Source organism: Amblyomma americanum, chromosome 5, assembly GCF_052857255.1.
Source record: "Amblyomma americanum isolate KBUSLIRL-KWMA chromosome 5, ASM5285725v1, whole genome shotgun sequence".
Classification (NCBI taxonomy): domain Eukaryota; kingdom Metazoa; phylum Arthropoda; class Arachnida; order Ixodida; family Ixodidae; genus Amblyomma; species Amblyomma americanum.
Genome location: NC_135501.1, coordinates 135,792,861 through 135,817,233, shown reverse-complemented (window position 1 = coordinate 135,817,233; position 24,373 = coordinate 135,792,861). Strand labels below are relative to the sequence as shown.

General features: G+C 49.0%; 2 protein-coding genes across 2 annotated transcripts; both read right to left on the bottom strand.

Annotated features, from left to right (window-relative positions):
- Positions 1 to 4,656: 4,656 nt before the first annotated feature.
- On the bottom strand, positions 4,657 to 19,442 carry LOC144134221 (solute carrier family 2, facilitated glucose transporter member 8-like). Its single transcript, XM_077667181.1, has 4 exons — positions 19,194 to 19,442; positions 18,296 to 18,574; positions 16,305 to 16,744; positions 4,657 to 7,196 (listed from the first exon to the last, which is right to left on the bottom strand). Exons 1-4 carry the CDS (start codon positions 19,440 to 19,442, stop codon positions 6,842 to 6,844), a joined length of 1,323 nt encoding a protein of 440 aa, XP_077523307.1. The 3' UTR covers positions 4,657 to 6,841.
- A 757-nt stretch (positions 19,443 to 20,199) lies between these two features.
- On the bottom strand, positions 20,200 to 23,987 carry LOC144132713 (uncharacterized). Its single transcript, XM_077665315.1, has 2 exons — positions 23,866 to 23,987; positions 20,200 to 21,532 (listed from the first exon to the last, which is right to left on the bottom strand). The coding sequence occupies exons 1-2, from the start codon at positions 23,889 to 23,891 to the stop codon at positions 21,127 to 21,129; spliced, it is 432 nt and encodes a 143-aa protein (XP_077521441.1). The 5' UTR covers positions 23,892 to 23,987; the 3' UTR covers positions 20,200 to 21,126.
- Between the last annotated feature and the right edge of the window lie 386 nt (positions 23,988 to 24,373).

Below are 24,373 nucleotides of genomic sequence, written 5' to 3'. Positions count from 1 at the left end.
CTGCCAGCTCTGTAAAGGAACCAGTCCGGTGAGTTGCTCTGTTGCCTTGTTGCAGCCTCAACTGATTTTACTGTGTCCTCTCTGACTGAAAATGTGGACAGAAAGTTGTTGGCCTTCTCCACAAGCATGTCAAGATCATCAGCCAAGTTCTCCTGAGTACAACTTTCTTAAGTGAGCAGGTTGTGTCCGTACGGGCTCCTGAAAACGCTCGTAATATTCTGGAAGCACAGAAAATAGTGCAGGTACAACACTTGTATTTTGGAAAGCGCTGTAAAGTTCTCCAAGTTCTTCTGTTAGTGGTGGGATATCCATCCATTCGTTTCTTCGCTTTGGTCTCATTTGAGATGCGGCTGCTGATTGCATTATCCAGCTTTCGCTTTTTCACCCTTGACGAAGTGAAGTTAATATCTTTGAGCCTCTTGAATTGTTCCTTCTCGACCTAGGCAGGAAGCCAGACGTTGCTCTTTGAGGTGCAGCTGGTGGCGTTTTTCGTTCTCACACCAATATCGACTATATAAAGGTGGGCTCCAAAATGAGAATAGGCCTGTCCTGTTCCTGCCTTACACGTGGAGTGGGGTGTGAGCACAACCCCACTTTTTTTTACAGAGAATACATACACGTAGAGGCTGGTCTTGCAACCTTTGTGAATGGTTCACCTGCAAGGAAAATATGCCAGTCCAAATTAGCATTGGGCACATCTTTGCACAGGCGCACGTAACTGTCGATCTTGTCGCGCTACCAGACCGTCGAAAACAGCAACAGCGATGAGGTTGATCAGTTAAGGTAGGCCATAAAAACTGCGCGACGCGACACCTAAATTGTTGGTTGGCAAATCTGTAGCGAGCGGTAACAATCTCTCTATGTGTGACCGTTTCTTTTTTGCGCAATAGCTTGTTAGGTTGCCAAACTAAGGCAAACCAGCAATGGTTCCTTTCATATGCCCATAAAAATAGAATGATTCGTGATTTAATCTGAAATCTTCCAGGTACAGTACATACCAAGAAATGAATCACTAGCCTGGCAGTTTGCAAACAGTTCTTTTTAAAACTTTACTGAGTGAGTACTTACACTCAGTCACTTGTGGATTGAATAAACGTTATTTCTTTACTCTAATCCTTACAAAGATCATAGTCCCGCGGCTTACCTCTCCAAGTAGAAGCACCTTATCCTCTTGCAGCCCTTTTGCCGACAGACCCTTCACCCAGCCGCAAGTGAAATAATTATGCGCCTCGGTGGACTTCCTCAACACCTTCATTTCCTCAAGGGCAAGAAAGTGTGTGGAGAAAACAAGGTAATTGACGATTTCGCCATAACAAATCTCCGGAAATATGTCGACATCGCTTGTTGTGTCTATTCCCGGCCGCAGCATGAGGGGGTCGATGTTATCACAGAGACGCACGTTTCCCGCATACTGAGTGCGCTCAGACCCTGTAAGATTTAAGTAGTAGGTAGCATCTACAGGCTGCTTACTGAGAAGTGGCGGCATGTCACACAAAAGGCAACAAAATTGCACGCGTTACCACTAGCGAACACGAGGAAACGCATGCGAACCGCACTCCGTCAAATCCGTACAGAGGGTGCGTTCCAATACCTCCGAGTAGACGGCTACTTAGACGTCTAGCCAGACAGCCACCATCGTAGGACACGTTCCATTTCTCACGAAGCCGTCTAAGATGAATGCTTCGCCAAGTCTACATCGATGCAGGCTAACTTTCCGTCTAAGATGGCGGAGCTGATGTACGCGGGTAAGCGAGTCGTGCTCTTGCGGGTGTCGGAATGTACCCGGAGTTCAGGAAAGGAAAAATGTGAGCCAATCAATTGCGTTATTTGGTGCGCAAACTAGTGGCTGATTAATCTTCGTGGACGTGCAATTCCTAGCAGTGAATCACGCAGGAGAAAATCGTGCAGTTGAGAGCTTTGCTATAGCAGCGGACGCTGTAGGTCTGTTTATGTGACAACTGTTCATAAGCTTTAGTTACAATATTATGCTGCGAGGCGGCGTGAGCAGCAGACAAGTTCCAATATATGGACATGTAGACGGCTTCCTAGATGTCACACTAGACGTCTTGTTAGACGTCTAGAGTATTGGGACGCAGCCAGACTGCACCAACATGTCCGCCGTAGCACGCCCCGCCGGACGTGATGTCACATGCAAACCATGTATAGAGTAACTCCAGACTACCGCGAATTTGCGCGCGTCCACCGCCGGCAACGCAAACATCGGCTGCAGATTCTATTTAAAGCAAAATAATTTCCGCTAAATAAAGCGATGCCTAAATTGTACATTTTATGAACAACGATATCCACTGTCAAACTTTATAAACACGAACGAGAGCTCTGAGACTTCTCAACCTCAGCTGAGTACACGGCTACCGACGGCAGGCAACCCCCTGTGCTCGCATCGCAGCTGACGGTGCCGCCGATACATGCGTATTTTCTTCGTATACAATTAATGCAATGAGCGACAACAACGATAAAAAAATATTGCGGCTAGTGAGCGTCGGTGATTAACTCCAAAGTGCCGTCAGCTTTAGCTTTGAGGTGAACCGGAAAAGGCCCCGCGACGATGTCGAGCGATCAGCGGCTGCGAGCGAACAAGACCAGAAATGTTTTCACTCGTAGATGCCGACCTGCCCGGTGCGAATCCCATGAAAGTAACGCCGAAGACATTGTTTTATAATTCTACTCATTCACGCTATATATGCCGCAGACTATGTCGTTTCATGACGTTTGCTTCGCTGTCACTTCAGTACCAATGCGGTAGTACGCGATTGCACAATGCGATTCACCAACTTGCTTGGGCTGCTGTAATGTAATAACCGGCTCGTTTGAACTTTGCGATAACAGCTTACGCTATAACAACGCAAGCGCCTAATGAAGAAACCATACTTGCATTTGGTCATTCTCCGAACCGTGTGTTGGAAGGCAATTTCACGTTGCTCAAAGCTGGACGAATGCGCAGGAAACTGACAGACAGGTGACAAGAAAGCCGATCGGGGTGCCTGGTGCTGGTTGCCAGACCAAGAACATATAGAAGCTATAAGCGTTTTACGGTTGTGTTATAGTTGTGTTACCAAAGCAAAGGTGGCGCATTGGTGCACTTGGCACAAGTTGCACTTCATTGGGCGCAGCGAGGCGCAGACAAGTAGAATTGTAGCAAAATGGCACAGTTAGACCACCACTGTGTCATGTAGCTTGAAATAAATGAATGTCATCTGTACTCGCTCAACGAAGTTGTCTATTTTTAATGAAAGCGACATATATATAAACTGGTGCCAAAACCCAAGATATACCCCGAGACCTAACGAAGACGACTACCTGGATGCGATGGTGACGAGTAATGAAGAAAAAGCAAATTTCTACTCCAAAGCCGCCACCCAGTGCTACCGAGTGCAGCGACATGGAGAGACACAAAGCGAAGAGATCAACCCTCCAGTCACAGATGACGCGACTCATTGTGGAAATTGACTCCTGCATGAAAAGCTGCACGGGCAGCGAACACGAACTCAGTGTTTTCTTGGAAAGAAAGAGCTCTCTGCAGACCCGTCTAAACGAAGCTAACGCCACTGTCGAGGATCTACTGCCAGCGCAAGAAGCGGAGCAGGGCTATACCCAAACCATTGAGTATGACGACAAGATCGTTACATACATTGCGGAGCTCAAAGCTGAGATAAAAGAAGTTGAAGGCAAGAGGCAGCTGAAAGAAGAGCTATCACCAAGCAACGACGCAGGCGCAGCAACCATGACCTGCCAGGTGAAGCTTCCAAAATTAGAGCTCGTAACTTTTGACAGCAAAGGTGTGTCCTGGCAAGAATTTTGGGAACAGTATGAGCAAATGATTCACAACAACGTTCGACTGACGACCTTGGACAAGGTCGGGTATTTAAAATCGGTTGTGACTGGCGAAGCAGCAAGAACGATCAAGGGCTTTCCGCCCAAATCGCAGTGCTATGCCGACGCCATCTTGCTGCTGAAAAAAATGCTTCGGCGGTGAAGACGCCATCGTACCAGCGCACATGCGAAAGCTCTTGGACCTTGAACCTGTGCAAAGCGCCGAAGACATACAGTCCCTCTGATGGTTATACAGTACCCTCGTCTCTCGCCTCCGTGGCCTGGAGCACTCGTGTTAGTTCGCGTAACCCAGATCCCACACCAAGCCAAGGACTTCGCAGTCGAAGCTTACATATCGCCACCGGACGGAGCGATACGCGGAGTCATCTCCAATGCGTACTGGAATCAGACCCCGACACGGAATGAACTGAATCTGCTGCGAAGTGACGACGCTCCAGGACAGCCAACAAAAACAGCTGTAAAAGGTACTCTCTCTTTATTCTCGAAGGTAATTGACATTTTGAGGATTGAAGTGCAAAGCTGAGAGAACCTGGTTGCTCAGCAAGGTACTAGCAAGAAGCACGAAAGCACCAGGTATCAATGCTTAAGATGTTAAACCCAACTGGGAGTTACAAGAACAGCACTGGAACAAGATTTTGTTGCAAGAATAACCATGAAACCGTCCGCCTGTCGTGCTGGCATTTCATTAGAAGAAAATGCTACGTTCGGGAAGACACTGCTTCCGCTGTACGAAGCCAAATCACCGCTCTAATGAGTGCAGAAGCATCATTAAATGCGATTACTGTGCAGGGCGGCATGCGACGACAATGTGCGATCACAATTTACCCATCCGAAAATCGAAGCGAATGCAACCGAAGTGACAACAGTCCCAGTGAATTTGCAATCTACATTGAAAGAAACTCGCCAACGAGAACTACTGCTACAAACGGCAACGGCGTTGTGTGCCAGTGAAACGAAAGCGCTATACTTACACGCTTTCTCTGACGGCAGTAGCCAACGTTCATTCATTACGAAGCGAGCATCGGGTGTCGAGTTCTTGGAACAGAAACGTTGAAAGTGGGCGTGTTTGGTGGAAACCAGTCATAGCTAGACTTTAACAGAGTGCTGCTGTTGCTAACCGTGCAAAACAAGAAGATCCAACAGATTGAACTTCTTGATACAACCATAATATGTGAACAAAGTATCCCGATTCCTGAACACAGGATCAAGGAACTACTTGGACCTTTGGCTGCAGCCAACAGGACCTGCGATAACGAAAAAGGTGGCATCGACCTCCTCACCGGGTCAGACCTTTACTGGGAACTTGTAACTGGAAGAAACAAGCAGCTAGATGGAAAACAAGCAGCTAGATGGAGCAGTCGGAGACTGCCTTTGGGTGGTGCATTCAGGGACCAGTAGAAGTAAAGATAGTTGACTCGCAGTGCATGCACACCATTGCCCTTCACATATCACTGGCTGAGAGTGAAACTGTGTGGCGACATCACCTAGCAGAATTGCTCGTGAGTCAAGCACATCAAGTGCTACATGGAGGAGTACGGATTACCTGTCAACGCTACAAGGCACATCCAGTGACTGAAGTGACTGCACCACTTCCACGTGACCGATTGACCCAGGCTCAACCCTTTGAGGTCACAGGAGTGGACTTTGCAGGACCACTCCTGGTGAAAGGAGAAAACTCTCTGTACAAGCGCTATATCACACTCTTCATCTGTGCCATAACGCAAGCAGTTCACTTAGAGCCAGCGAGGAACATGAGAGCGGAGTCGCTCTTGATGACCTTCAGGTGTTTAACCTCAAAAAGAGGTGCACGCAGAGTCATCTACAGTGACAATGTGCTTTCCTTCAAAAAAGCCAACCGAGATCTTTTATACCTCTAGAGCTCTATCCGGAAGCCAGAGGTGCTTGACTACTTTTCAATGACACGAATCGAATGGAAGTTCATAGTAGAGCGCACCTCATGGTGGGCTGGCTTTTATGAGCGACTCGTGAGATCAACAAAATTTGCTATCAAAAAAGTTATCGCTTCAAGGCTCTGTCCTTCGACGAGCTAGCAACGACCGTGGCCAAATTTGAAGCTGTCTTGAACGCCATACCTTTAACGCACGTATGCGATGGACAGAAAGAACCGGAACCTCTTTGTTCTTCCTTCCTTCTTGACAGGAAGACACCTCACGTTGCTGCCTAGCGTGAGAAAAAACGAAGCTGATCAAATCAACATATCCCTTCAGAGACTGGACCTGACGCCAGCAGATCACATAAGCTTTCTGGCGTAGGTGGACCAGAGAGTACCTAGAGGAACTGCGAAATGTGCAGAATCAGAACGAGCGCCAAGAAAAAACGATTAAGGAAGGCCTTGCTGGCTCTAAGTGAACTGCTTGCGTTATGGCACAGATGAAGAGTGTGATCAAGTTAGGCATTGTGAAGGGAAGCGGACATGCCCCGGTTTAGGGGAAGACGAATATGAGCGGTGCGCTAAGTCAGCTTTCGTAGTTGTGAGGTGGATGGAGTGTGTTACATTGTTGTAAATGTTTTTTTCTGTATCGTTGAAGTTTATAATATTGTGTTCTCTGTTCACGCAAGACGTGGTGCTCACATGCTTTTCACTCGTCATCGCCGTCCGCTTTCAGATCACGCGAAGCTCAAAGTGAGGTAAAGAAGGGCAAGACTTATTTCAAAATCTTTAATATTGATTTATTACTTTCATGTGCTTATACTGACTTCAACGTTGTAAGGTGCGTCAACAGGAAACGCACGAAATAGTGCAGTCACGTGACCACTTTGCGCGCGAAAAAGCGCCCAATCTACCACAAGTGCTCAAGCATTGCACACAGTTTTCAGATCGCGTGAGACTTCCTCCTCTTCTAGTAGAACGTGCTGAACGATATTGATGCCAATGAGCAAATAAAGCACGACCGTGTGCCCATGAGTGGCCTCCGGCACGATGACGTGTCCTTGACGTCACGACCAACCTTCTAAGAACGCGCGTTTCTTATTCGCCGCTCTCGATGGCACCCAGAGTCCGCCCTTCCGTCTCCGGCAAGAAGGCAACCAAGCCACCGACGGTCATCATCAGCGCCACAGCCAGCATAAGCGGCGCGTGAACGGCGCGCCCGATCATCAGCAGCTCGCGATCGAAGTGCAGCAGTAGGAAGGCAAGCATCCAGCGAAAGCTCCAGGCAACCGAGGCTCCCATGTGGTGCAGTAAGCCGGGTCCCGAGCATAGCTCAGCCGTGAGCAGCGGCGGCAGGTGGCACAGGCCAACAGAGTAGCTGAGCACCAGCAGGATCACCGAGTACACGGCGTGCCAGCTGATGTCATTGCGGGTCGCAGCTGCCGACCACTGCCTGTGTATTGTGTGTGTAGAACAGAGAAGGTTCTACGTGAATCCGTGGACATGTGCCACCAGTGTGCTAAATTTAACAATGTCAACAACAGCGACTCTATTTTGACAACACTGCATAAAGAAGACGCAAAGAGAGAGGAAGACGACTTGCTTTTGGTCTCTTCGCTATCTCTTTGTCCTTGGCACTGTGTTGTCACAACGGAGCATGCTACCAGTTGTAGTAGACCTCTCATATAATAAAAAAAATATGAGGCACGGTGCTACTATGTAATACGAGACTGAGTGACAACTGTTGAGGTATTTTCATTTTGCGATATGCTTCATTCACATGCCCTTCTGGTTTGAGTTAACCCTTTGACATTCTATGCACACAATTGCATACAAAGTGAACTCGCAGCTTTTTCTGTGTGTGGGCTGTACTTAGCGAGTTTTTTGTTTTGAGGTTTTTTATTTCATATACTGAACGCAATAAATAAGAGTTCGCGAAGCAGAGGGTGAGGTAGCACGTCGTCCGCCAATTTTGCGGAGGCATATTTGCCACCAGTGGTAACGTATTTTGTTCGCTACTTCAAGTGTAGTGCGCGCTTTTAAAGAATAAATTATTTGCGCGATATTTCTGGTGTTTACGATTAGATTTATACTTCTTACTTTATCAGGAGTTGATGTCAAAAGGAGGGCCTTTTTATGGTAGTGATCCTGTACTAGGCTCAATAATTGCCTGGATTGTGCTGATGTACTGGACAGACAAAAGGGACAAGGTAATAGGGTAACTGAAGTCACCGAAGAAGGTGGGTACCAGTACCATGCAGCAATGCACCTCCATTGAGAGGGTTTCAAATTGGGCTAGTTGGTAGTTAACATGGTCAAACATAATACCAGAGATAAGACAATCAGGGAGCTGTGGGAAGCTTGACTGCTTGGAATCGGGAAAAGAGGGTATTTGTGTAAGTGACCCTTCATGTTTGCTTTCCAAACAAAAAAAGCAATTCTTGGAAAAGTAATATCAAACGTAAACCGATCTGCTGGGACAGCCTTTTTTGATGCTTGTTGATACGATAGGAAAGTTGCTGCTTTAAATGTGTTTTTGGATTTATGTTTTGACATGTAAAGCTTACATATGTGTGCAAACTGCAATAAACTTCAGTTGACAGTTTGCACACCCGTGTTTGTGTCGCTCCTGTGTTGTCCTCGGTCAGTTCACAAGCGCAATTATGTTTGACCATCTGCATTTTATGAATTACATTGTCTGTCTGTTTTGCCTAGCGAACTTTGTTGGATATCAATAATTTACAGCCTCAAGTGCGTGTTTGTGTAAATGTCGGAAATTTTTGTTGCGTTTGAAGACTTTCTTTTATTTTTCATGTGAGCCTCTGCATTCAGATTATGTACCTTTACATCTTATGAATATGTCCTTGTGTATTTAATTTTTGTACCATAAAAGCTCTGCACACTTGATTCTTTACATTTCCATGTACTTTGTTTCATTATGTTTTCCAACCTCTTCAGTAATCGGGGAGTTCGAAAGCAGTAACCTTCTAGACACCACGACTAGTCAAGCTGCTGCTGCAGCTTTTTCTGCTGGAAAGAAATGAATTTGTAAGCACCCTGTTCTCTTTGTGATTGTAACAGATCACTGTATTCACACACTAAAACGAGAAACTTTAAAGACGCCTTTTATTTCACAGAAATGCAGACATGTAAGCATTGAAAATGACTACTGCAACTGCAATGTCTGCAGTGGCAAAGCTGACTGTAAATAAAAAATGCATAAACGGACGTAACCTTGATTATTGCACAAAAGTGTAAAAGCTGCAGTATTCAGAGTTATCACAGCATCACTATAGTCGGGTATTACTAATCGTACACTAAAACGAGAAAACTTGGACACCTCTTCCTTCACAAAGATGCAGACTCCTAAGTAATCAGAGCAGTCATTGCAACTGCAATTTCAAAGTTGACTTTAAAATAAGAAATACATACAGGAACGTAACATTGAATATTGCACAACAGTGTAAACGCTGCAGGATTCAGAATTATCACAGCATCACTTTAGTTGGGTATTACTAATCACACACTAAAATGAGAAAACTTAGCCACCTCTTACTTCACAAAAATGCAGACTCCTAAGTAATCGAGCCCCGCCGCGGTGGCTCAGTGGTTAGGGCGCTCGACTACTGATCCGGAGTTCCCAGGTTCGAACCCGACCGCGACGGCTGCGTTTTTATGGAGGAAAAACGCTAAGGCGCATGTCAGTGCACGTTAAAGATCCCCAGGTGGTCGAAATTATTCCGGAGCCCTCCACTACGGCACCTCTCTCTTCCTTTCTTCTTTCACTCCCTCCTTTACCCTTCCCTTACAGCGCGGCTCAGGTGTCCAACGATATTTGAGACAGATACTGCGCCATTTCCTTTCCCCCCAAAACCAATTAAAAAAAAAGTAATCGAAGCAATCATTACAACTGCAATTTCAGAGTTTACTGTAAATAAGAAATACATGCAGGAACGTAAGCTTGATTATGCAAATGTATAGAAGCTGTAGCATTCATAGTTATCACAGCATCGCTATAGTTTGATACAACTCAAGAATAAAGCGGCAAATGCATTTCAGCATCAGTGGCTAATGATGCCAATGGCTGGGGGCCTCCTTTCAGCGGCACCTGCTGCTTAGCTTTTGAGTTTTATCTCGCTATAATGTCAAAGATGATGAAATGGGAAACATGAAACAATGAGCATTGCTCAGAAATGCGACTGTTCCATTGCAGAATTATCACAATTGGTTGGTTGGTTTTTGGTGGAAAGGAAATGGCGCAGTATCTGTCTCATATATCGTTGGACACCTGAACCGCGCCGTAAGGGAAGGGGTAAAGGAGGGAGTGAAAGAAGAGAGGAACAAATAGGTCCGTAGTGGAGGGCTCCGGAATAATTTCGACCACCTGGGGATCTTTAGCGTGCACTGACATCGCACAGCACACGGGCGCCTTAGCGTTTTTCCTCCATAAAAACGCAGCCGCCGCGGTCGGGTTCGAACCCGGGAACTCCGGATCCGTAGTCGAGCGCCCTAACCACTGAGCCACCGCGGCGGGGCTATCACAATTGCACAAAGTGATGCTGGGTTCACTGTATAATGATGCAGTTGACTATAATGCCTTGTGAGAATACACAGTGTTGATGTCTTGATTATTGCGCAAAATTGTGTGTGATAGTACAGGGTATACTAAGCAGTTGACAACGAGTGACACCAACAGTCACCGAAAGCAAGGAAAGCTTAGGGAGTTTGTATACATATACTGTTCTCCATTTCTTCGTATTGTGATACTGCTCGCTTGGAAATTAGTACTGTAATCTCGTTATGCCTGAAAGGTAACTGATTACAAATCGGATCAAAAACATGCATATACCAGCAATGGAAACCAAACTCGCGACCGTACACGACGTGGAGGTTGTGGGTTCGGATCGCACTGGTGGCAATTGCTTGTCTTTGTTCGAATTTGTAATCTGTTATCTTTCCGGCATAACAATATTACAGTAATAATTTCTCAATTAGCAATACTGCAATATGAAGAAATGTGTATGCATCAAGTTCCCTATGCTTTGCTTGCTTTCTGCGACTGTTAGCTTCCTTCATATGATTTTCCATGCATGATGTACAGCTAGAAGCAATATAAAAGGGAACATGGGAGCGTTTGGCCTCCTCGCTTTGCAAAGTACTGCCAAGGACAGAAGGCGAGGATCGTCAGTGTAAGGCGCACCCAAAGTAAGCATGGCCGCCTACTCTTCCAGAGCATGACCCTGATGCCACCAGTTGTAGTCTATTGGTGGCTGCACTTTGCAAAGTACAGAGGCCCCATGCTCCTGTGTTCCCCCTCATATTGCTTCCAGTAGTTCACAGGATATCCCAACTAAATCACTTCTCTGGTATAAACTGTAAGACACACTGCAACACTTTCATCTACATCTCATTCTGGAGCCTCTCTGGCACTTGCCTCATTTTGTCTATCAGGTATGCTTTGAAATGGTCAAGGCCAACTGTTTTTTTTTGGAGGATTTCTGCGAGCATATCTATTTGGCTATCATATTTATCTATTTTGCTTCTTTTTTATGTGAACCTGTGCTAGGCATTCCAGCCACAAGCTCGTCACTGGCATTTAAGGCTGGAGCTGAGCTTGCCCCAGGATTGGACGGTAACGATCGAGGCACACTCACTGGAGTACATTTGTTGAAAAATCTCCTCCGCACTTGTGGCGTGTCGTCGCAGTTATCTTCGGGCACAATATATACAGGCTTCGCATGGCCATACGGCAGTGCTTCCAACTTGCCCGAGGGCCTACAGTAAGGTAAAAGATAAGTAAGTACCTCCAATTTCAATCAGGGAAATGAGGCCCTTGAAAGTTTAATGAAAGTTTAATGCATTTGAAGACAATGGTCTGCTCGAATTATTTAAAAAGCAGCAAATACAAATAATTTGCCACAATAATTTTCACATGGCAGGCAGGAAATGACATTGGGCCTTGGTTTTCTTGTTCTGTGCAAAACTGTAAATCATGGAGGACTGCCGAAACCGCACATGGTTTCGTTTATGGGGGTTTAAAAACGTCCGAAAGCGACCCAGCTGTTTTGAGGGACGCCGCAGTGAAGGGCTCTTGAAATTTCGACCACCTCGGGTTTTTATGTGCGTGCACTGACATCACACAGTACACGGGCCTCTAGCATTTCGCCTCCATCGAAATGCAACCGCCGTGGCTGGGATCGAACCCGCGTCTCTTTCGGATCAGCGGCCAAGCGCCAGAACAACTCGGCCACCGCGGCGGCACGAAACTGCACATGACAGCACACACTCAGTGAAATGTAATGATAACCTCCAAATGACCTTACGGTCTGCTGACCATTGTGTCCCTCGGGAAGAACAGCCTTTCAAAGAAAGGCCAGGTTGCTGTCTCTTCGACCTCGTCCGCCCCAGCCCCGCTCTTTTTCGTTTGGGTGAGCACTTTAAACACCCTTCTGAAGGTGTCGCGCAATTTTTCCATCGGTGCTTCACATCAGGAACTGCGGAGGCATGAAAAGCGCAAAAATAAATCGGCTATCAAGTGAAAGCCTGTATCGATTTGTCATGCAAATGTGCTGCCCGGCGGAGTGCATTTTCTAGCGAACGATAAAGATCGGTCGACGTTACACAACTTGCACGTCGTAAAACAGCAATCGCGAAGCGCGACACTCGGCGTACGGTCAGCATTTAGTGTAGTCAATGGCACCGACTGAGTGCTTTATTTACAAAACCACTCACCTGTTGCACCGACGGCTGCGGCTACTCGGCGCCACGCCGCTTCCGCTACGTTGCGAGCCTTGTAGATTTTTGTTGCAGGTCCCAAAGGACTCGCTCGCGCTCTACGGCGTCGATGAGCTTCTCATTGAAGGCTTGGGCGTGTGCCATGGTAACACAAATGTGTACCTACGGGCACTAGAAAAAACTTGCCAACAATGGAGCACTTTCGAGAAAGCGCGCGAAATTATCGGCAGTGACGTACGCTGCCTTAGCTGCTATTGGCTAATCGCGTAAGCAACTACCGGGCGACGAGCGAAATTTTCTGTGGGTGTAGATCCGAGCGACACGGCAAGCGACACATGCATTTTGCTTGGCGCGACGGCGTCGCTTGTCGCTTGCCACCGTCGCGTTCGCGTGAGTTTTCGCGTACATGGAGTACAGGCTTCACTCGGCCCCTCTCCTACCTCCGCCGGCAGCGGCGCGCGCGGAGTGGCCGCAACTGCGGTAGCGTCACTTTCCCAGTGCACCGAGGCTCCCCTCCCCCCCGCCTGGTGCTTGCACACACTCCCAGTGCACCGAGGCTCCCCTCCATGTTGGACGCTGACCTTGCTGCGGCGGTGCGACTCCAGAACGGCTAAGGACATCCACGGAAACTGCGGCAGCCCTCCCCTCTCCCCTCCCCCTTCATCCCCTACCCTGGTCCCCAAGTGATGCCCTAAGGGCCAACATACGTCGAGACCAGTATCCCCCTCCCCCCACTTCATAGCAACAACCACCACCGTGTGACGTCTGAATTTGGCGCTGTGAACCAATGATAACCTCCGGCTGCTGACGTCATTTGTACGACGTGACGTCGAATGCCAGGTTTTCGCGCGAAAGCCCGGCACCGCGCGTCGCCGCGAGGTGCGAAAGTGGGAATTTTTAAAAATGTGTTGTAACTTTCCCGCTCGCTTTTGAGGTCTCGTACGCGGCATGGGTGCTCGGTGCCCTGTACTCTACATAGTGCAAGCATTTTAAAGCCAAACTCAAACACCCCTTTCTGTGGCCCTTTAAGAAGGCAAACTGCGACTCAGCCGTAGTCACGCCTGATGAAGGAAGTGAGCAGATTCTGAAATGTCGTGCTATTACATTTTTGGCTGGCGTTCTTGTTTCACTTAAGTTAAAAATCAACCACTAGTAATTGCGCATGAAAACTAGCAAAATGCCTTTCTTAAAGCCTGAATATACTTTTTAGGCGGAAAAATATTTCATTTCTATCTTGCTCACTGCACCTGTGTAAAAATAATCTGTGCTCTTTTCTTGCTCTTTAATAATGTCAAGGTATTTTATTGTGTATGAGTTTTTCTTTCATATTTTGAGCAAAATAATGCTAATTTGTTTACTTCGTTTTTTAATGTTTCATCTGCTTTTTGTCTTTGCTTGCTCTTTATTATTAATCACAAGACGTCCCTTCATCAGCCTTTCACTCTGTGATCTGTTTCTGAATCTTCAGTATCAATTGTACTGTCTTTGTTACAATAAAAACTATAGGCTTTCAATTTTCTAATGTTTTCCACTACAGCAGCACACAACCCAAGAGCGAAACAGAAAATACCCCTCAAAGAAAGGCGTACAGCCAATGGTGTCAAATCCCTCCCATCCGCCACCGCTTGCAGTGTCAGGTAAGCAGGTCTAAGGGGATTAGCCATGGCGTCATTCGAATCAGTCGACGCCATTGGCTGGAGGGCCTCCTTTAAGGGACGTTTGCCGCTTCTAATTAGGGCTACATCCGACTATATGGTTCCAGGCATGAGACAAAATTTCAGAACAGCAATTGGAGCAAAATTCGTTCTTTTGTGCACTTTGAGTGTTCCCTTTGATACTGCAGCTACCTATGCTATACATTTTCGCTAGGCTTGTGCGTCTTGGGCACTTGTTAATAATAATAATAATAATAATAATAATTGGTTTTTGGGGAAAGGAAATGGCGCAGTATCTGTCATATATCTTTGGACACCTGAACCGCGCCATAAGGGAAGGGATATAGGAGGGAGTGAAAGGAAGAACAGGTGCCGTAGTGGAGGGCTCCGGAATAATTTCGACCACCTGGGGATCTTTAACGTGCACTGACATCGCACTGCACCCGGGCGCCTTAGCGTTTTATGCGAAGCATATTAACGTAGGTTTCGGGCCTTCGCGCGACGCCCGGCGGTGGCCACCATTGACCCTGAAGTGGGGTCACGTGACATGACGTCACGTGATGACGTCACAGCGGCTGCAGATGGGGCCTCATACCGCGCTGTCGGTCGCCTCCCGGCGGTGGCCACCATTGACCCTGAAGTGAGATCACATGATGTGACGTCACGTGATGACGTCACACCGGCTGCAGATGGGGCCTCATATTGCGCCATCGGACGTCGCCCGGCGGAGGCCTCCACGCTTCGGTTCGCGCCACCGCGCGCGACGCGGCGGCGCCACCATCGCTGCATCACGTGATATGTGACGTCACGCCAGGGATGAAGCGGCGCGCGCCCGCCGTCGCGTCAGTCTCTGTGCCCGCAACCGCGCCAGCGTCTTTGCGCCGGGCGTGTATGCGGTCAAGATGCCTCCAAACGCTAAGGACGTTAATAATAGGAATGCAAAACGAAGGCTGCAGCGTGCTACGGAATCCGATGAAGAACGCCTAGCCAAGCGGCGCGCTCAATGTGTGTCTCGACGACAACGCTCCGAGGGTAAGTGAAGCCTCAACCAGTGATTCAACTAGCGGAATCGGCGACTCCGTCAGCATTTCTACCAGTTCGGAGCGCTGGAATGCCACTAAACGGCAGAGACGTGCCATGGAAACCTCGAAGAGCGACAACAGCGACTTGAAAAGGAACGACTGAGACAGCTTCGCATCCACTGGGCTTAACCTTGATAAGCCTCCAATTTTTTTCCTCCATAAAAACGCAGCCGCCGCGGTCGGGTTCGAACCCGGGAACTCCGGATCAGTAGTCGAGCGCCCTAACCACTGAGCCACCGCGGCGGGTAAATTGCCAAGACCGCGCCGAATCAGGGTTATTATACTGCACAGGCAGCCTACGTGTGCTGCGGTCTTCAGGATCTAGGGTAATGTGGGGATCCTCGAAAGCTAATTTCCATTTCGGAATGTGGCTACGTTTTGCTAATGAACATGTTCCCCGGAAGCTGCCATCTTGATGACATGTGAAGTTATGCCCCGGCTCATGTTGCCCTGGCGACAGCTCTGCCTTACATCCTGCGGTACCGCTCACTCGCAAGCAGACATTGACCAGGTCACCACTGGGTGGCGCAATACGAGAGCGCCGAGTACTCACACACTGACCTTGTGCGCCACCTCGGTAACGCTTACTAACGAGGCAGTGAACGACGGGGGCTTTTAACGACGTATCAAGGCGACGCCGTTTACACCAGAGACAGAGTTCCGAGTGCTAAATGCTTTGAAGGCATGGTTGAGAACAAATTCAAGTTGGCCTTATGCAGATTACCTCGTTCTAATCGCTGTTGTCACTTGAAACGAAGATTTATACGGCAGAAAAAGACATAGTAAAATACGGACGCCGCAACTACATGCCGTTTCTATTAACTACCGCTGTTGAAGTTAATGCTTGTTTTCTATTTTGCTTACTTCTGATGTTACTGCACACCGTCATGCATTTGGCGGAATCCTGTTTGTCATAAATGTCGTGGCTTTGAACAGAGTTGTTCCGTTTTATCCGGCAGTCTTTACAGCAATAAATGCAGTCGTTTGCTGGCAAACACACGTCAACTATTTGTTTTTTTACAAAAGAACAAAAATGGGTCGAATTATAGTTAAGAATTCCGTGAATGCCTTCAGCTCGGCGGCGCGCACCTGAAGACGAGGTGTTCGAAGGGCGGGAAGACGCAGAAGCAGAAGGCCACAAGCAGCGTGGACACGCACAGCAGGAGGCGACGTCCCGCGGCGCGTGTCAAGAAGGCGAACGTGACCACGAAGGCCGCGTGCACGGCCGTGATGGCGGCGGCCGCCAGGGGCGCGGCCAGCTGCGCCACCAGGCCCTGCGTGACCTGGGTGCCCCGGTAAAGGAACAGGTGGGCGCACGTGGAGCCCTGCACCAGGTGGAGCACCAGGCACGCGGACAGCCGCCTGTATACGTTGGAGTGGTATCGAAAAGTAATGAAGTTATGAGGAAAAGGAAAGGCGTAGTAAATGTCACTCTCCCTAATCGTGCCTTCAAGAGAAGATGTGAAGGAGGGAGTGAGAGAAGGAAGCAAAAGTGCTGCAGTGGAGCGCTTCGGATTAATTTCCACTGCCTGGGATTCAACGTGCACAGACATCGCAATGCATATGGGCGCTTTTTGAATCTCACCTCCATCGAAATGCAGCCCAAATTCTATCCCGCATCCTTATGCTCAGCGACCTGACGCCGTAACCACTGATTAACCGCGAAGGGTAGAATGTGAAGTAGGACTTGACCGCTCAGAGCTATTTGATGATCGCAGTTGCAAAGTCCCATAACTCGTGTATTAGCGGGATGCGTCGATGCCAACTGCCGCGTCTAGGGTGAAGACTTTCATGGCTCTCTGTCAGAAGGCTGCATTCTTCGGCCAATAGGCAGCGCAGAAGTGGGTGCGTGCATGAAGTTGCTCAATTCCCGCGTGAGCGTTTCGAAATACAGGCCTTAGATTGCAGCGTCTCATTTGGTACGTTCTGACCAGTACCTGCTACCATGCCTACATGACCATTACATCCCTCCGGGATTCTGATTGGAAACGAAGTGAGCTCAGATGTGTCGCTAAATGACGGAGACACGAGACAAAGCTGCACATACACAACACTCATGAGTCTGCCTTTGCTCAGCCGGCAACAGTAATCTTTGATCTCCTCATCGTTTAACAGAGCTTTGTACTTCTTTCCAGTGGCTTATTTCAAATGAGAGATTAGCGGAAAAATCTGCTACATAAATCGGCCACAGAATGATGTTTGCACAGTCCCTGTCATTGCCTTTAAAACATATCGCCCACACTAGCTGGATCACCCTGTACGAATGAAGACACCTTCAATGGTATTTAACCGACCGTATGAAAGTGATTAACATGTTCCTCAATCACACTCTCCACTAATGCCTTTCAAACATTCAGTTAACGTTACCTGGTCACCGTGTATATAGGAGATTTTTGAGTTGGCTATAGAATGCTGATTAAAGCTACAGTGAGGACAACTGCCTCAAATTTTTTGCTCTTTGACTCGTTTTTTTCGCCCTTTGTAACTACGATGATGTTTATTCTGGGGCAAGAAACTGATTTTTCGCTAAAAAATTGCATAATTTTTTCCCGTCATTCGATTGAAGCTCGTGTCGCCAAATCCGTGAAGGACTCCGTGATCACTGTTTGAAAGTGAGTTGAGGTGCAGCCTAACTTAAGGCATCCACGCGCAGAAAATCTGACGTCGCAGACGGATTGCTTAAAGGTACAGGTACCTGACTTTCATTCTTTGATATATTCTTGGTTATAAGACGCCTCTTTTTCAACAGTAATCTATTAACACAGACCAACTTCAATTATTCCTCAATGTAACTTAAAGCCGCCGCGGTGGCTCATTGGTTATGGCGCTCGGCTGCTGACTTCGAAAGACGCGGGCTCGATCCCGGCCGCGGCGGTTGAATTTCGATGGCGGCGAAATTGTAGGGCCCCGTGTACTGTGCGATGTCAGTGCACGTTAAAGAACCCCAGGTGGTCGAAATTTCCGGAGCCCTTCACTACGGAGTCCCCCATAGGCTGGGTCGCTTTGGGACGTTAAACCGAATAAACTAACTATCAATGTAACAAAATTAGCTCGTCGTTCCAGCCTGGACTGGATGTTACTGGCCTGGCTTGTGCAGCGTACGGCACTGTAGTCGTGGCGCCTTCGTCGGGGCTCTTGCAGCGCTTCAACTCCGGCGGCAGGTCGTACCCGTAGAGGCGCGCAGCGGCCGTCTCCGCATCGTGGCGACGGCCATGCAAGAGCAGCCACCGGGGGCTCTCAACTAGGAATCCCTGCGCGCCCAGCAGCCCCAGGGGAGCCACGGACCACACGGTCGCTTGCTGTCGCCACGAGAAGCCGGCCAGCGCATAGCTCGCCACGATCCCCGTGCTGGTAGCCACCTGGGTGTGCAACGCGCGAGCACATTCAGGGCGCATTCGCACTGCTGAGTCATAGAGGCCGCGCTGCTGATTTCGATTACTTTTTGGGGCGCAACTGCTGATTTATCGTCTGTCCAATCCCTGTATTTCGCTACGGAATAAACTTGGAGCAGAACACCAGCACCTTCCTGTCTTTTCTTTCTGCCGATCAGTGCAAGCCTATACAAAGTCAGTTCTACACCTTGCCGAATCATTAAGCTACCTTACTGAGGACAAGCGAACATTCATGGGTTGTTCCCTATCAAATAGGCGGCGGGCTTTGGCGTTTGGAGAGTCGTTTAACGTGCCAAGTGAGAATTAGTAGGCACGTTTAGTAAACCGTGTACCATATTACGCTAACGGTTACCGAAATACCAGGAGCCTGCCCATCGCCAGTGCACCCCCTCTGATTGATCCCGACGAGGCAAGCGCTCGCGCAGTTGCCGGGTGCCTGGCACCGTCTGGCACCCGGCGCGTTGTCAGTGCGCATGCGCACTGACGACGCGCGTCCTCCGCTACTTAGGTAACGTGAACACTGTACACGGTATTCTAAAGCTGTCTAGTATTCTTGCATAGCGCTGCCGTAGAAGAAAGCACCGACCTCGGTGAGTCCCGTGTAGAAGGCTCTTTTCTCTGGGGGCGCCACCTCGGCCACGTACAGGCTGACGCCGATGGTTGTGAGGCCGAGCCACGCCCCGCACGACACCCTGGCCGCGTAGAGCGCCACCAACTCGGTGGAGGACGCTAGCAGAAGCCACGAAGCCGTCAGGCCCACGGCGCACAGCAGCATCGTCGTCCGGCTGCCCAGCGCCCAGAGCGGAAAGCCTGCGGAGATGATGCCGTTTATCATCACTTCCGGCAGGCAGCTCACGCGAAACGCAGAACGGAAATGCAAGGAAGTTAACCAGGCAATGTCCGGTTTGCTTATACATAAGAAACAGAGCGAGATGGCAGGCCTCATGGGACAACAACCTGAACAACAAATTGCACCTAGTTGTCACGGATCTCCCCGGAGAACACTCGGACCGAAAGAATGGACTAGGCGACAGGTGTACCCACACAGACGCACATTTAATACACCCTACGTGTCACACACACACACACACACTAGCACACAAAGCTAACACAAAACACGGACTATAAATACACACGACCCGGGAACACTGCTACAAGCGTCTACTACTAGCGTCCTACTGTTAGCGGTCGGCGTTCGTGCTCACGGCTGGTTCGGTGCGGCTGCGGCGTTGTATGGGTCCAGTAGCCGGCGTCGAGATGGCGTTCGACGTGCTACGGCTGGCGTCGCTGGCTGCGTTGTACAAGCTCCCGGTCCAAGCGCCCGTGGAGGTGATGCCGGTGTTGGCGTTGGGGGCACCATCCGGCTGGGTGGCAACAGCGCTAGAGACATCCCTGGCCGTAGCAGGTGGTCGCGTCCTCCGTTGACTCCACGGAACAGGCTCAGGAACGGCAGGAAGTCCACGATGCGAAGCCGTAGAACGCGAGCTCACCGGAACAGTAGCAGGCGTCGCTCTCTTCCAGCCGAAGCGTCCCTGACCCGCCGGAGCCTCCGCTTCTCTGTTCCCCCCCCCCCCGTGCCTCGCTCTCCCTCGCCCTTTTGTAGCCTTGGCGTTAGTCCACGTAAGCCTTGTCGTCGTCTTCTCTTCACCTCACCGAATGCTGCTTCTTCATGTTCTTTAGTCTTCGGTTAATCCACGTCTTCTTCTTCACACTTCTTTCCTTCATAATTTTATTTTAGACTCCTTATTATATGTGACACTAGTAAAACCGATCATTCAGGAATAGAAGATAGTTGTAATCAAGAACGCTTTACTCAAGTAGTGTGTTGGCTTGTTACAGGACGCACACCTCTCGAACGCAACTCCATACTTATTCCCCAGTGCCGTCATGTTCCCACCGGTGCTACAATGGGTACAAGCTTTACCCTGGCCGGCTTTCCGGTTTAATTAGGGTGAAGTGCTTGAATAATAGGACATTGACCCTAAGTTAAAGAGGCGGAAATGCCTTGTGTCATGGCGCTCTTTGGCCGCAGGTGCCCTTGCGCCATAAAAGTACATCATGATCATCGCCACGTCATGCTTATCAAACAGGACAAACCTATATGCGAGGCATGTGGAGATGAACTGACAGTGAACCACATCCTAGTATCGTGCACAAAACTAGGAAAACTACAAAAAACACTTCAAACGTGGACACATTCCTTTCCACCCCGGCTCGGTGCTAGGAAAACACGCTGTCGTTGAGTTTTTGTGTTAGAGCGTTTTTTAAAAGAAGCAATGTTAGAAACAATTTTTTTAGAAACAATTTTAATTTTTTATAAACAGATCACCTGCGCAAGGTCTCCACCGCTGGCGGCCCGTCAAACGTAGAGGCTTCACACATACCTCGCGCTTTTCAGCTTTGCTAGTGAAGCAGCGCTTTCGCGCTAAAATGGCGCAGTTTCCCTTCCTCCGAGCACAGCCGGGTTGGGGAGACTACTGAACGAAGACGTCGCAACCAAAACGGCACACGCATTCCCTTCATAATCTTCCGGAACACCTTAGTCCGCACGCCCCGCTTGGTACGGCACCTGACAAGAGCGCTCCCCCGGCGGCCCCTAGAAGCAGCGCGTCAGCCAGCCAGCGGTCCCCCGTCGCCGGGTTGTACCAGGACTCTCGCTCGATGGTAGCCATGGCGGCCGACGCGAAGCCCAGCGTGGTGCCGGCGGCGCAGGAGCCCAGGCAGGCGGCCAGCATGCCATGCACGTGGATGCCCCGCACCATGGTGCTGTCGGTGTCGGTGACCGGCGTGCCACCTTTGGCCGGGGCCTGCAGGTTGCGGAGCTCCTCCATGGCCGCGTTGCCCGCCGACTGCGCGTTCTCGCTGAGCTCGGACACTGCGCCGTGCGCTGTTCCCCCATCGAGGGATGGCACGGTGTGCTGTGCCCTGGGCAGCGAGGTCGCGCATGAAAACGTCCACCAGAGGAATTGAACACAGAGGGGAAGCTGTTCTAACCGCATTGCCGACATCACGGTACTGTTAAAAATGCTTAACTGCCTGCTTCGGTATGCACAAGGATGCTGAACTGGGTAAGTTGGAGGCGATCCATGTTTGTAAAAAAAAAACTACGCAAAAGAAGAACGCCACGGAAGCAAGGGAACACGGACAAGCAATGGCCTACAAGTTCCCTTGCTTCCGTCCCGTTCTTTCGCGCTGGTTTCTTACAAACGTGCAGCTTCCCTATGGTATGGTATAGCACCTTGTGTCACGGTATTGTATGGCGTGGTATCTGGGGTTTCCAACAAAAAAGCTGTATCGCCGTCAGCACGCTTAACACGAATGCTCGGGCGCGCGTCTTCCACCGACATTAGCACCGCTGGGCGTTGTCCGCTGTATCTAAGAAATACTATGCTGAAAGCAGGGCACGAGCTGTCTCCAGTGGTTGATCTGCATAGTTAGGCGAAATGCGAATTAGGTGCACAAGCAGTTTGGTTTTCATTTCGGTTCCGGTGTTCAGACCCAGTGTTCACGGATTGCAGTTGTTCCAGTAGCGATAATGTGTTAATGTCGATATATGCGGAATAGGGAATTGACATTCATAGATTCATGGGGTTCTTCCTGGCACAGTGGTGCACCGTTCAAGCGATGCAGGACTCTATAGGGGAACTTGGATTGCTTGGATCGGGTTGCGATCTAGGTTGCTTTTGCGAGCATCCTCTCACGATTAATTGTGCTGCCGCCTGACACGGTGGGTAGGCTGCTCATGCTCACCTACACACCGAGTGGGGGGCAGGTGAGCAAGAGCAGCCTTCCCACCGTGTCAAATGTGGCTTCAAACTGAGACAGAAAAACACACGAAACAAATGCTGGGAATGGCCACTCTTAGTGCTAGCGTACTAAAAATGTTACAGAAATGCTGTTTGTGATCTGAAAAGATCGTTGTTGCCTGTTTTCTACGCTATGTATTTCGTTCCCACCAGAGTGACAAACTATAGTGAAGGTGTTATCTTTTTAGCCGCCGCGGCTGATCAGTGGTTATGGTGCTCGGCTGCTGACCCCAAAGACGCGGATCGACCCGGCCGCAGCGATCGAATTTCGATGGAGGTGAAATTCTACAGGCCCATGTGCTGTGCGATGCTCATCTCCAACATTGTCGGGCCAAGAATTTGAAAATTGTGATGTCCTCTTATCGAAACATTCAAGGTAATGGGCCATTCTTCTCATATGTAGGAAAATCTTTTGTTTCCATCGATCGTATCCAACAGTTAAGACTGCCATAGAAAACTAACGGGAAACGCTTTTGACGATAGCAAAAACGGTAATAGAAAAAAATCAAGACTACTCTCGGTTGATGTGCGGATGTATTGGTTGTTATAGAGAAGTCTTACATTATTTGAAACAAAAAAATGCGTTCATGAAGGTTTCCTGCTCTTTTGTACAAATTTGTTGGGCATAGCTATCTTGACCGAACGGTGCCATTTCTAGGCCGCCGTAGCGATTACGACATTGTAGAACAAATGCGATCATATTCCTCAATTTTAGTCCAAGGCAAAGCTGATTACCCAAACCTATTCCGCCACTGTGGCTTTGTGACGATATTCCGCTACTCGGCAGGAGGGCGGGCTTTGGTGCCGGCCGCATTTTGACGCAGATCAAATGCACAAGCTGTCGCGCACTCGAATTTTAACGCATTAAGAAATCGCAGGAGGTAAAAATATTCCGGAGATGTCTCCTAAGGCTTCCTTCATTGTCGCTTCCTCGGCTTTCGCATCTAATAAGTGAATTAATTAGCTTGATTTGTTCCGCCAAGCTAAGTACGAAATATTCTCAAGGCGGCATTTAGACATCATCTACTAATCCGGAGTACCCGGATTCGATTCCGACCGCGGCGGCCGCGTTTCGATGGAAGCGAAACGCAAAAAGGCGCCCGTGTGCTGTGCGATGCCAGTGTGCACGTGAAAGATCCCTAGGTGATTGAAATTATTCCACTACGGCACCTCTTCCTTTCTTCTCCCAGTCCCTCCTTTATCCCTTACCTTACGGCGCGGTTCGGGTGTCCACAGAGATATGTGAGACAATCACTGCGTCCTTTCCTTTCCTCACAACCAATTTTCATTTGAAGACGAACGTTTTGCGGTGCATGTGGCGATAGCATGCCTCACAATTAGGCCTATCATTCGCGGCACAGAAGCAAGAACACGTTCGACGCCTTAAGTCGAGATCATGGCTATTGCTCAGAGTAGCGTTCTGTAAAGTAGAATAGGGAAGTTTCTACGTACGCATATGATTTCTTCCGTTGGTCCATGGATTACGCTGAGAAGGAGCGGTAACGCCCACGTCTCGATTCCAACGTTGTCTTCTTGCATGAGCTCTCGCGCGGCTGCACACGGGATTCTTCTTCTTCGTCGTCCTCTTAAGGCATGGCACATACCCACATGGGGAGATTGGCCAAGATGTAGTGGCATAAACAAGGAAATTTCGATAGGAGATCACGACAAAATTTTAGCGCCCAGCGGGATATATAGGCCTTATCCTCTTCTATAACAGCATGGCGCAGCCATGCGCGAAGTCGGTCAGCGTCAGAGCTGTTGGCGCTGGCCAAGAAGTGACGAGCAACTTGTTTCAGGAAGACCTGCCTTACACCATTGTTAGACATACGCTGTCCAAAACGATTGCATAACCATAGCTTAGCGGTTATCAATGAGACCGCATTATACAAACTAAGCTACATGTGCTGCAGAACGTAGCGTTTTCAAGCGGAAATATTTTTCTTTCTTTCCACGTTCC

What these genes read in the sequence shown, in the direction of transcription:
- LOC144134221 (XM_077667181.1), bottom strand. Translation starts at nt 19,442, where the DNA reads ATGATAAACGGCATCATCTCCGCAGGCTTTCCGCTCTGGGCGCTGGGC. An exon ending in TCTACACGGGACTCACCGAG is followed by an intron (nt 18,575 to 19,193) that starts GTCGGTGCTTTC and finishes TTGCACACCCAG; the next exon opens with GTGGCTACCAGCACGGGGAT. An exon ending in ACGCTGCACAAGCCAGGCCA is followed by an intron (nt 16,745 to 18,295) that starts GTAACATCCAGT and finishes GTTGAATCCCAG; the next exon opens with GCAGTGGAAATTAATCCGAA.
- LOC144132713 (XM_077665315.1), bottom strand. Translation starts at nt 23,891, where the DNA reads ATGGACCAACGGAAGAAATCATATGC. An exon ending in CAACGGAAGAAATCATATGC is followed by an intron (nt 21,533 to 23,865) that starts GTACGTAGAAAC and finishes CTCGCTGCCCAG; the next exon opens with GGCACAGCACACCGTGCCAT.